Source organism: Rhipicephalus microplus, chromosome 4, assembly GCF_043290135.1.
Source record: "Rhipicephalus microplus isolate Deutch F79 chromosome 4, USDA_Rmic, whole genome shotgun sequence".
Classification (NCBI taxonomy): Eukaryota; Metazoa; Arthropoda; class Arachnida; order Ixodida; family Ixodidae; genus Rhipicephalus; species Rhipicephalus microplus.
In genome coordinates this window covers 167172385-167185906 of record NC_134703.1, presented here as the reverse complement: position 1 = coordinate 167185906, position 13522 = coordinate 167172385, and the positions used below count along the sequence as shown (strand labels likewise).

The following is a 13522-nucleotide window of genomic DNA, read 5'->3' as shown; positions in this document are numbered from 1 at the left end:
ATGGAGAGGCGCGACGAGCAAGAACCATAATCGTCCGAAACAAAAGGCTCATCTCGGACATAGCGAACTGTGTATGACAGTAACATTCACTATAACGAAGTGCTCGCATAGCGTACGAAGATGCACTCGCAGCGTAGACGTCGGATGATTTCTCAATCTAAGTGCAAGACCTCGAGTACAAGAGATGAGTGCAGTGCAGATAGCGAAATTGCGCCGCGGGTACGTCACATAGGTTGCGCTGGTGCACTTGAAGGGACTTCCCCAGTTGGAAGTGACTACAGAACTTGCCTTGATAACCTTAGAAATTTATGTTGTTACAGTAAGACTTTTTTAGCACGATTCCTATGGGCGCGGCTACACACTGCTCTGCAGTGCATCCTATAATTTTGTTGTGCCAACCAAAGTACGTTCTGTCACTTGTGTACTGCCATAACACAGTGTCACGACAAATGTTTATAGTACCGTAGAAACGTGTGTCGTCACGAAATGTCCGTGTACTATGCGACCTAACTTTGCCATAAGGAAATGTGTTGTGCTGCAACAGAAACGTGTTATCTTTTTACACAACTGCTTTAACAGAAATATGCTGTCTAAGCATGAATCTAATTGTAAGCACAGAAGTGCGTCCAGAGTAATGCAAGAACATTTAGTTATACTACAGAAAGCTTCAGTAAAAAGGAACCGGTGTTCTGGTGAAGTCACTAAAAATAAATTATGGATTCTTCAGTCCTGAAACATATTTTTGCTAAAGGGTTGATAGGTTTCGGAGGCTACTGCTTTGTCATTCTCACCGACGCGCATATCAGCGAAATCATCGCATATAGATTAGTAGAAACTCCCAGGACATCATAAAGGTGTGGGAATGTTTTTACCAGCAGTTCTGTTGTCTGTTTATTATTCGCACCAAAGACCTGCGAGTACTTTTCTGTTCTACTTTCTTTAAATCAATATGCCGCAAATAAACGAACATAACTTAAAAGTGATCAATATGTTTTCACAAGGTGACATATCAAACAGGAACACCATGTGCAGCGCTCACATATCCTGAAAACGCACTCAGAGTATATTTTCATGAGAGCTGCACTAAAGTAAAACAATTAGGAGGCCCTCCACGAAGAAAGGAGAGCATTTAGGGCACGGTCCCGGTGCGATGATCTCGCGCACCTGTCCCGCATGGCAGATGCGGAGCGTGCGCCAAACTATACGGTGCACGAGCGCTATTACACCGAAAGTGCCCGCCAATTGGAGTCCGTGCCACGCTTGCTAATCGCGTTGCATGACGCCCACCACGTCGAAATGCCCACCCTTCGTGTAAGGCAGCCATTAAGACGCGTTCTCCAGACAAGACCAGACTGGTTATACAACGCACAGCGCTGTCCGCCATGGTCTAAAACGAGCTATACCACACAAGAAACTCAAGGGAAAAGAATATTAATGGCTATAATGTCGATTATACGTTTCTTTGGATTTCTTATTGGTTTTTCCGGGTACTCTACAGGTTTTCACTCTCGAATGCAAGTGATGCCTTTATCCTGATGGCTAGTAATCACTTTAGTGTGTCGTGATTTGTGGACGTGGAGCGGCGGAGCGCGCGATTACCATTTTAAATATGTGCCCGATTCATGAAAAATTCATCCGTGAGTTCTCGCTTGCGTCTGTTGTATTCATTTAGACCCTTTAAAAGTTTCTCACACTAGGAAATTATGAAGTACCAGTTAACCCGGACCCGTACATTGCAGTGTTTTTTTGGCGGCTTGCGTCGGTTTGCGTTTGAACTGCCCGACTCTACAGCGTGCCGCCCAATTAAACGTAAAATGTAGAATAAATGTCAGCGTGAAAACAACGCTTCTTTCGTGAATTGTAGGAGTGTACCTTATAAGCTGTAAACATCGAAGCATACATGTGTGGGCCACACAATGAAGTTCACCAAGGAACTGCTGAGTGCTTTGAGCTTTATAAACGGAGTGCTCGCTTTCGTATAGTAGTAGGAGCGAAGGAGTATCTAGAGCTTCAATACGAGATGCCATTTTGTTAGATCTATTTAATATACATATATGAACAAAACAATGCAAGCTTACCTGCCGGTGTCGGTTATTGGCCAGTCGAAGTCCAAATATTACGGCACTGCTGTACCTCGTCAAACTAAGCGCCAAAAGTAGTTGCCCGGAGCGCTCACAACAGAAAAAAAAATGTAATATCCGCGCACAACCGTAATCCGAGGCAGTGTACGCTGGTGTCGCTTGCGTCACTCCCGCGAAATTCTCCGACGCGAATCAGACGAAATCCAGAGCACGCTGCGCTCCCAACAACGGCGGCGTCGTCGACCGGCCGCCACCAGCGACCATCTTGAAGCCACGGACGGACGCGTTGCCGGCCGGGCTCGCTTGTCAAAAAAAAAAAAGGACCCTCAGCCGAACGCAGAGCCACTTGTTCGCATCCTCCGATCTCTGACGCCGCGGCCGACACGCTAGGATCACAGCACCGATGCACCACCACCACGACGCCAGGAAACAAAAACTTCGCACACAACGAGTGACCAACGCAAACTCGCCGGCCCGCGCTCACCAGCCCCGTCCGCGGTTTGCGAGACGGCGTCTGCGTTTCGCGTTCTTTACCAAAGAGGGCGCGCACGTTGCCAGCGATGCCGCTTTCTGGTTGGACGACGCGATCCGGTTCTCGTTTTTCGGTAGACGACCACCGCTCTCTCCAAAGGAGCGTTTGCTTTTCCCGCTGGCTAAATGCCTTGTGGAGAAGGAGGCCTACGGGAGGAAAGTAGGCGGCATCGAGAGCGCGATTTTTCGGCATAGAAAAAAAAAAAAAGGTTTATATGGGAGAAAGAGCTTGATTTATGGAAGGGATTTGCTCTACTCCGAAGTGCACATGCCTCGGTATGTGTGTGTTTTTTTCTTTATTGACGAAGCACATACTCCAGGCGTTGGATTGGTATAATATGGCGCACGTGCTCGCTTGGTCAGCCCTTTGATTTATACTCGCCCTTCGCCCCTTCTGACGATTTCTCAGGACTAAGGTGCTGACAGGGCGATAAGTAAGGGCTGGTGCGGAGAGGAAAATTATTGTAATAATATCATCGAAGGGCCGGTTTTACGGCCAACGTGGATATACGCGAATAAGGTTCACTGGAATTGCGTGACAGATGCGTGGCTTTTCATATCGGACTCCGCGACTCTATGAAATACGAGATGCGAAGTGGCTGTGGCCAAGGAAAAAAAAAAAATAAAGCGTTGTGCCCTTCATGCCTTATGTTGGTTTAAATGAGCCGAGGTTGTGTAAATTTCACGGGAACTATTCGCTTACAGTGCACGAACGTGCAATTGCTGGTGCGAAGAAGGAACGCTCCTGTGTAATGTGCAAGTATCAAGTAGATATTGCTACACGAGTATGAGTATATACAGCGAAGCGCTCTTGACACAAAAGTCTGGCAGTTTATTCGAGTTTCTGAGCGAAATTGCGTGCGCATTGGCTCGCATGACATTGATACAACGCTTTGTGGGCACTGCAGCGATGCAGAATGCAGGCGTAGTCCTGCTCCATACTATTGAAGACCTCTTTATATTAAGCTGATGCTAACTTATTTGCCAATTTATATTTAAGAAATGATCAGGCGTATTCGTCAAGCTGTCTAGAAACTATTAAGCTAGCTTACATAAATTGTACCCAATAATGCAGTGGCGTAGCCCGAAACATTTTTCGGGCTCTGAAGTAGATAGTCTAGTTTACCTCCCTGCCTTTCCTATATTCCTTCGATGTCGGTGTTGTATTGTATACGCCGTCGATAAAAATAAATAAAAAGAAATAGAGCCTGCACCAAACCAAAATCATATATTAATTCCAGGACATGGCTCTGACCAAACAGTTTGCGCTTTTCGGTAATAAGTGTAAGTTGAGTGTCTTTTGGGCCTTTACGTATGTGAAAGATGGACTTTTAAAGAATATTTCAGGGCAAAATATGCTAGAGAACTCTTGTGCTGCGTCTAGCCGGGTCTTTTGCGAATTTTTCAGCCGCCGCAAATTGTTCAATTTCAATGTCACGCTGAAGAAAGCCGAACAGCTCAACTGCACGCGCAGCGGACCGTGAAAAAAAAATTGTTGACGTAATAAACACTTGCAGAGCAAGCAGCTCCTTATGCCATGACTTTTGAGTGTGCTAGTGTTCCCAAATTCAAAAGCCGCTCGCATCTTCATACAAATATTAGACTACACAATAAGTGCTCGACCAAATGCGGGAAAATTTTGTAAGCATTTTTTGCGAGCGCGAAACCATTAACCAAAGTTTGACTGGTTATCAACGAATACTGGGTGTCGTATATCCTCTTTAATAAAGTCGCAGGGTTAGTCGTTTTGTTCCCTGCAGTGTCCTCATAAAAACACGGCAGCAAAGGAATGGCTGAGGGAATTCGCAGCACTCAGGAAATTTCGTCGCATGCCCTGACACCGAAACAACCTTTCTGGTTACGCCTCTGATAGAGTTAGAAGATTTAAGCAGCCACGCAAAGCAATCGCTATGAGATCTACCACACTTAAAAGATATGACAGTTTGCGCCTAGCTGGGACGAGCGAGACATTGCATAAGAGGATAGAAAAAATCAGAAAATCCAAAAGTAATCAAAGTATTACAAGCATAGACTGAGCAGTGCAGACAGATTCCTGGTACAGATACAGGGACATGTGAAGAACACAGCGAAAATCCACGCATCTCTCCGAAGTCAACAAGGGCGAGTACGTGGGCGGGACTCTGGGTTTCGTATCGGTGGGTAACTGTATACGGTATCCGAGCGTTGCCCCATATAATGTAAATTTATTTTTATTTCATTTTTTATTTTAGAAATACTGTCAACCCTCTATTGAGGGTCATAACAGGAAAGGCACGACACACTGTACAAACAAATTGGGGATATACCTATACATCTCCCAATGATAAACCAGGTGTACATATATACAAATCCGTGAAAGCTGTGCATTCCAAACGAAAAACGAAAAACACACACCCTGATTCGCAATGCAACGAATAACAATCGTAATAATATTTACAATAAATCACATAAATGTAAATCAAGTAAATGCACAAATTCATTAACATCACCCGCATCGACTATGTTACTCGGTAACCCACTCCAATCTTCAATTACATCGGCGAAGAAAGTATGACGGTACGCCTTCGTTCATGCAAAATAAGGGTGCAGTCCTCGTGTATGGTTTGCCCTCTCACTTCGTTTCCCAGGTTGTTCTACGTAGTCATTTTTGTTAATTTTAAACTCACCTTCTAATAATTGAAAAAGAAACTTTAATGTATTTTTGCGTCTGCGCTTGGTGGAGCGTCTCCAGATCACATAGTTTTAGCATTTCTGTGACTGAGTCGTTCTGCTTATATCTCGAGCATATAAAGCGAGCTGCAAGCCGTTGTATGCGTTCAAGTTTATTTACAAACACTTTTTGGTGGGGACTCCAGACAATGCTGGCATATTCCAGTATCGGCCGTATGAAAGTTTTAAAAGCAAGAAGTTTTACGTCCATACTAGCACCCTGCAGCTTTTTTCTTAATATGTACAATTTTTGTGAGGCCCTATAGAGCAAACATTATCAATATGTGTGCGCCACTTTAGGTTATGCGTTATTGTGAGACCTAGGTACTTAAACGCATTAACTGTCGACAAGGTATGATTCCCGATACAGTATTCAAATGGAATTATTGTTTTTTTCCCTTGAAGTGTGGGTGAGGGTAGATTTCGAATAACTGATTTCTGTTCCCGAAGCTTCACACCATGAGTGTAATTCCTTTAGACATTCGACAATGTTCGATTGGTCCTTCCTACCAGTCACTCGAGCGCAAATTAAACATCATCAGCAAACAGTTTAAGCTTAACATGGGGTTTTGCTATATCTGCGATATCATTGACATGTATCAGAAACAACAAGGGCCCAAGAACCGAGCCTTGTGGAACCCCAGAAAACACTTCTAGTGAGCTAGACATAGAGTTATCAATTTTCACGAATTGCTTTCTGTCATTTAGGTAGGCTTTAATCCAATTAAGCAAAAGTTGACTTAGTCCAGAGCAGTGAAGCTCACATAGTAATCTGTCGTGAGGTACCTTATCGAAGGCCTTCGTGAAATCTATGCAGATGACATCAATTTGTTCATTCATATCTAAAGCTGTCGCAAAGTCATGAATAGTTTCGATAAGCTGTGTTATAGTCGAGACTTTACTCCTAAAGCCATGCTGATAAGGATAAAAGTAATTTTTGTTTTCTAGAAATATGATGATATGATTGACAATGTCATGTTCCAATATTTTGCAGCAGATTGATGTGAGCGATACGGGACGGTAAATATTGGCGGACAACCGATCACGACTCTTAAACACAGGGACAACTACAGCTGTGCGCCAGTCCGATGGCACTGAACTAGTATAAACAGACTTTTGAAAAATAACTTCTAAGTAGTAAGATGTCCACTCCGCATAACGCTGCAAAAAAGGGGTGGGTAATTCATCAGGCCCGCATGCTTTTTTGTAATCGAGAGACAATAGACTATTCAATATTCCTTCTCGACTGATAGTAATCTCACCCATCGGATCAGATAAGTGGCATATTACATCCTCTGTTTCAGTGTCACATCTGCGCCTTGTAAAAACTGACTGAAAAACATTTTAAGACTATCTGCAATATCAACATTCTTCGTCATGACTTCATTTCCATGTTTCTACTGATCAATTTTATTGCACCGATCAGACATATAAAGCCAGAACTTGCGAGGTGAATGTTTGATAAAGGAACTCAATTTTTGACCAAAAAAAAAAAAAAACGTGCTTTGATTCCAACAAGTATTTCTTCAATTCTTTCTGTACACGTGCTATCCTCGGAGCCATTCTTTCTTTTCCTCCGCAGCCTTTTTAACTTTCGCTTTTTGTGAATAATATCTCGTGTTATCCACGAATTGAGCTTTTTAGTCTGTTTTACTCTACTAGGAACAAATTTGTCGATGCAATATTTAATAGTATCTTTAAAACGTTGCCCCAATTCTTCAACTGTTTGGCGCTTGGATGCGTGCTCAAAATGACCAAATGAATACCCCAGCATGTAAAGAATTGAAGTGTCATCCGCGTTCGTGTAATCGAACACGGACGACAAACACGAGTGTACAGAAAAATGTAAACATACTTCGCCTTCCAATAGTCTTAAGCAACTAACGGAGGATTTAGAAATCTGCTGAAGAACTTAAGCCTTGAAAGGGAATACAAGAACCCACCGTATTAATGCATGATGACCACACAGCACTTTAATTTGGGTAATTTGTTGTGACATATAGTGCTCGACGTGTACCATTGCGTTACAGGTTTCCTTGAGAAGCGTGAGCATATATGAACACAATTTAGTAGAGACCAGCTTATCAACAAACTTCTTGATAAGTTATTTTCAGTGCATTATCGAAACTATGAGTTGCTATAAGCGTGACTTCGGTTCTCGGTGGATGCTTCAGCTGTGCCGCAAAAAAGAAGCGAGAACTATTTTAGAATATTAATTGATTTTAAGTTACTCATCAGCTGGGAGTGTTTGAACTTTTCCATAGGCAGCAAAATGTGGGCTGAAGACTCGTAGTATGTGTTCTGTTTTGGTGAGCCACAGCGGCTTCCATATTAGGCAGCACTTGCATAACGTCGGCCACATTAATTGCTTGATGTCATGAATGAGCCTTTCAGCCATTCTTTTTGCCTTCGTAGTGTAATACCACGGTTATCTGCCTACTAATGAAGCTTTCTGCTTAAAAATGCGGGTCCATTGTTGATACCACAACTTTCACGCTTGAGGATATCTCTCTGTCAAGCAAAGCTACAACGCTGTTGGTATCTTCTCATCCAAGACGCGCCGCTACCATTTTGGTGCATTAGTCAAGAAGACAGACTGTTTCTTGCGAGCCCCAGAACTCTTATTTTCAATTCCGCAAAGTGCACATGCATGACTTCAAATGGTTTATCCCAGTTCTTTAGAAGGAAGAGCGCGTCGGGTCGAGGCTGGTATTTTGCTTTGTTCACTTGACATAAGTGGCCCAACTCGAAATACTCTTCAGTTACTTTTTCACGTTTTTTCCGTGTGAGCCGTTTAAGAAGCTTGTTATACGTTCGACATAAACCACCATGACCAGCTGATTCTGGGCTGTCGTAGCCCAAGCGAAGCACCTTTGGAATCAGTATCTTGATGCTTCAGGAGTTGGCGCCTCTATCGGACTTTCAGAGACCGTTCAGGGCATGTCCGCATTTTAGTTTCCAACAGATGCTGTTGCCGCTTGCTGTTTTCTCCCTGTACCTTGATAATTTCTTTTTAAAAATATTGCAGCTTTTTAAAAGGCTGTTTGTTTCGGTAAAGATTATGCGCTGTTTCGTGAGTCTGGCTTCCTGTAGTCTATCTTCGTCATGCAGCCCAGAAGTATGCGCGAAGACAGCTTTTGAGTTTGTTGTCACTCCTTTCTTTAACAACGGGCGATGTGCCACCACACAGCCAAAAAAATGGGCATGAACTGTCGACTTTCCACCACTGACGCAGCACGCAACGCCAATCATCTTGACATTGTCCCCGTGGCTTGTAGCTTCGTTGACGCACACGGTCACCGAGATATCGAAGCTGTTCATGCGGGTTGCACAAGATCCTGTCGGCTGCGCCAAAGTTGTAATGACCCCGAGAATCATAAAGCCAATATGGCCGCCATTACTTTTTTTAAGTCCGTTCTTCTTCTTCCCGTCTGTCTAAGAACCATATTTCTGCGTCCTTTCCATCTTCATTACAATTCTATATGAATATCTGAAGTGCAGTATCCTGAATCCACATTTGCAGACCGAAGTTTGGTGTGCCACATGTGTTGGACTTGAAATTGACGAGCACCAAAATTGCAGTAGGGCCGGTGGTCTCTAAAAATCACGTCTATTGTGTTGATTCAGATTTTTTTTTACATATACGTATAACCTACAATGTGTGGGGTCGCCTTTTCGACCTCCCGGGCTGGAGCGCCCCAGCTCCCTATTACGTCACCGTATTGGGAGAGAGAAAAAGACGCAACTTCTGCAGCCCTAACTAGGAGCGCGGCTCGGTGCCTGTATGAGGCTGACATAACGCCCCTCTTAAGACGGGGGGTAGGGGGGGGGGCTCGTGTCTCTCTCGTGCATCCCCCTATGTACGCAGATAAATTTGTACCTTCTGTCTTTTCCTCCATTGTGCGCTTCTTCTGTGTCTTCTTCTTTGTGCGCGGTGGTCTAGAGGCACTCGGCTGCTGACTCGCAGGCAGCGGGATCGAATCCCGGCTGCAGCGGCTGAACTTTCGATGGAGGCGAAAATTCTGTAGGCCCGTGTATTCAGATTAGGGTGCACGTTAAAGAGCCGCAGGTGGTCTAAATTTCCGGAGCTCTCCGCTACGGCATCTCTCATAATCATATGGTGGTTTATAGCCGTTAAACCACACATATCATGCTTGCATTGTCCTTTAAAATGAATAATTTCCAACTAGATCCACTCTTTCTTGTTCGAAGATTTAGAGTTTATTTTGCCAACGCTACGGGGAGCACAGGTGACACTTGCGCTATCACAAAGTTTCATTGACACAATCAGTAGATTCCGTTTTTATTTCCGACTTCGTTTCGGTCACCTGAGCATGACAACTGATTCTATACTTGGTCACCATCAGTGGCATTGATTTTGGCGCTGAAACTTTTTTTCACAATATTCCACATTTAATTCACCATTAGTCCAGTTTATATCAGTCTGAAATTTGATTCACTTTTCATTATATTTAGCGCTACATTAAGCAAGAATCGATAATTTTCATGCACTAAGTATTACTTGTAATGGTTAGACTTGCGGTTGCACTCTCATAGCAGCGCTGGGTGTGTACATTGCGGCACACACGCGGTAATACAAGCAAATAGAAGAAAGCGTAACATAAGCTGCTGTAGTAAGAAACCGAAACTGAAAGTGTGAACCGAAAGTGGTGACGCTAACGAGGACGACGAAGTGTGCTCGCGAAAGGCCAGCGTGAAGCGCGTGGGCCTTGGAACGTCGAATGACAGAGGGTGCGTTGCCACATTGGCGCCATCGGTCCAGCCAGGACAAGCCAGACGTTTCCCGCGGTGAGACTGGCTCGCTGGATACCATGCCGACCGGTTGTGCCCTCGCGATCTCCGACGTCAGCGTAGCTCTGGCCGACTGGGCTGGCCCTACGTCATCTCCTGACGCCGATCTCCGACGACAGCGTAGCTATATGACCTACTGGACTTGCCCTACGTCATCTCCTGACGCCGACAAGAGCTCTCGCAAGTGGTGCCCCGTCTTCAGACTCCTGTGATTGTGTTTCCATCTTTCCTATCTCTCCTATCCCCTCGATATGTCCGTGCTCGCTGGTTTAGCGCATCTCTCTATCTCTCTCTACACCTTTATTTCTATTCTTTTAATCCCTCCTCACCCCCATTCCTTGTGAGCTACTGCTGAAGTGTCGCACCCTGATGCAGACAGTTGCGGGGCTCACTTTTTTCTTATTTTCCCTCTTATAGCCACGCCTCTCTTTCCTGTGGTGAACGGGTAGCTTCCAGAGTAGGTCTTGCGGCGCGTTATTATGGTGAATGTGCGAGCGGGCCAGGACGGGCTGCTGATCATGTCCAGATGGTATACCAACCAGCTGCAGAGTCGGTCCACGGTGCCGAGTCTGCTGGGGTCCGACACAACAGCATGCGGAGGGCGTGGCCTTGGCGATACGTGTAGGTTAGCGATCCGGCAAAAGCGACTGCGGCATGCATCTCGGTGCTACGCGGATTCATCGTGCTTCGAAGCGTTCCTTAGGCGGACGTGTCAGCGCGCTTTTTTCTCTTGCTTCAAGCGTGCGTCGACTACGCGGTGATCGGCGCCATGAGTGTCGTCTCCGAACGATAGTTACCGAACGAGTCAGGGCATGTAAAGATACTTGTAGGCTATGGTACCGTAAGGAACTGGAACGTCACTGTGTTTTACTGCTCGGCTATCTATTGAAAATATGCGTATTTGTGATCGTAATCGTGTTGTGCATAAATGATTTCTTTTCCGTAAACTTGTCTGTGTCTGAGAGCCCACGAACGACTACAGTGGTACTCAAGATATACGCAACTCCACGCACAAATGAAACATACACGGAAACATAGAAAATACAAGTAAACACCAGCGCTGCTTCACATCCCCACATAGATCTTCACATCCCCACACACATCCCCACGAGGACGTTCAGCGATTATATGTCATGGGAAGACCAGGAAAAACACATCATGTTTCGGTCAATCATGTGAATATCGCACATTTCAAATTTAATGGTGCCTTTACGGTGGATTCCTGACAGTACGGGTTCTCGCTAGGCAACCCTGCAGACCTTCGTGCTTTCCTAGCCATGCGTGATCTCGGTAGTCAATTGTATAGACGCCGCCGTGATGAAGACATAGAATTCCGAGCTCTTCAAGCGTAGACCAAGCACCAACCAAGAACCATACGTACCAACGAGCCCGCTTCGCCACACCAAGCAGAGGCAAAGTGGTACAGGCAAGCCAAAGGCTAAAATGCGAGCTCGCGAATTGAAGACAACACGGCAACGAAGGCTTGTTACGACTATACCGAGGACTGCAAGGTCAAAGAATGTCGCAAGACAGCTTCACTAAGCTGTCCGACCACCTTCGCGGAAGCGATGGACTGAAGCTACGAAGTCTTTCTTTACTTATGAGCCATATGAGGTGAAATTAGTAAGCAAAGAAGGAACGCTAAAGTGTGCACGTCCACGGGATGCGCCACGGAAGGCAAATTGTTTTGTATTTCACTTACTAAGAAGGACGGTATGTGCCTGCTATAGCTATACAGAATAAAAGCCCTGGTCACGCTATCTGGTAGTCTTTCACGTGGTATGTCTGCGTTATATTTCGACTCGAAGCTAAATTTCTAACAGTCCGCGAGAGCTGCGATAGACACTGGCGGCGGTGGACGACGTAGTCACCAAAATTGGCTCTTAAGATTATGAGAACTTATAAAAACGAGGTGTAGCGCCCTGCGTAATTGTATATAGCTAAACAACGAAAACGCAGAAAGCTCTTGCCAACACGCTGGCATAATAGGAAGTTACTATATTTCCTGCCAATACAGTGACAGCCTTGTCAACGAAATGAGCAGTCGGTCCCTGAGCCAGTAATACGCAGTGCGGGGAACGAACGACATTGATTTCACATACGAGTAATAGCATCCTTCAAAGTTGGCTGGTTCTCCTCTCTTCGCGCCAATGGCCTCGGCCAATGTTCCTGTCACGTAAACGTCTTCTGGAAGAACTGGCGGATGCATCTCGGAGGCCCTGAGAAGTGGCCGCACGATCCTTTGTGCCAGCATATACGCACATCCGGAAAGAAAGCCACCATGGTCCGGGCATCTCCTCGCAGAGTGCTGGACAGGGGGTTCACCGCACGCTTCTCCACGAAGAGAGACGAAGGAACCCAACATGTCAAACTCATCCGCGAGCTTCACGTTGAGGTCGTAGGCCACTTGTAGAAAGCGTGCGTTCACGCGTCCTTCGTCGGTGATTTTTATCACAAAGGGAGCCCCCGTACAGAACTCGGCCACCCAGCGCAGCATCACCAGGGTCGCCAGGGATGCACTTTCGGGAACGCCGCTGTAGCTACCCAACACGATGTCGGCCTGCAAATGTCGCTCGTACTCCACGTGCGCCAAGAGCGACAAATTGCTTGGTCTCCCGACGAAAAAAATTAGCTTCACACTAGATGATGCGTTTCGTGTGTACCAAAGGTCGGCGCGGATGATGTTCCTCTGGTGGGTGGCAGTCGGTAAGGAACTGACTGCAATGACGTAGCGCACCGGCACCAGGGATCCACGGCAAATGTTCCTGAGTGAGTCTGCGAAGCTCAAGTTCACCTGAGTAGTGCTGTTGAATATTTCGAAATGGGCGCTGATGTTACCCTTAGGAGCTGCACAGCTCAAGCAGCGTGAGGAGGAGCGATTCCGTGTACGGCCAGTCTTCAGCCAGGTGATAGGGACGAGCCCTGTCATGCAAATCACCAAAACGAGTGCTCGAGCCTGGAATGAAAAGAAGTATATTTATTGCAGTGAAAACCTCAATTTCTAAATAAGAAGGCTCATGTTGCGGAAATCCAGCGTCTGGTGCGACAAAGTAAATGAACCACACACACACAACACACACACACACACACACACACGCACACACACACACACACACACACACACACACACACACACACACACAAAAGAAGGACGACCTTAATTTCAGGTTTGGCGACCTCTTGCCGCCAATATTTCACAGGGTGGTTGCCCTTCCAAGTGACTATGAACATCGTCCTGCCTAGCACCAGGCCAGAAGTGTGTTTGTATTCTTTCAACCAGTAAGTGCCTGGCGGCAGCAATTACCTACCTCCCACAGCAGTGGCGGAGGCTCAACCATTTCACCATCGCTGTGGTGGATTAAGCTACGCCTAGGGGCTTTCGCAGAACA

At 45.8% G+C, this 13522-nt stretch overlaps 2 protein-coding genes across 3 annotated transcripts in view; both read right to left on the bottom strand.

Moving 5' to 3' along the window:
- The window catches only part of Vang (Strabismus domain-containing protein Vang), a 154598-nt gene extending 151934 nt beyond the window's left edge, over positions 1-2664 (bottom strand). For both annotated transcript variants that reach the window (XM_037423567.2, XM_075893838.1), the window contains exon 1: positions 2079-2664. The gene's annotated coding sequence lies outside the window, so the exon portion shown is untranslated. The remainder of the gene's footprint in view (positions 1-2078) is intronic.
- A 9465-nt stretch (positions 2665-12129) lies between these two features.
- On the bottom strand, positions 12130-13078 carry LOC142814026 (beta-1,3-galactosyltransferase 4-like). Its single transcript, XM_075891972.1, has one exon. The coding sequence runs from the start codon at positions 13060-13062 to the stop codon at positions 12130-12132; it is 933 nt and encodes a 310-aa protein (XP_075748087.1). The 5' UTR covers positions 13063-13078.
- Between the last annotated feature and the right edge of the window lie 444 nt (positions 13079-13522).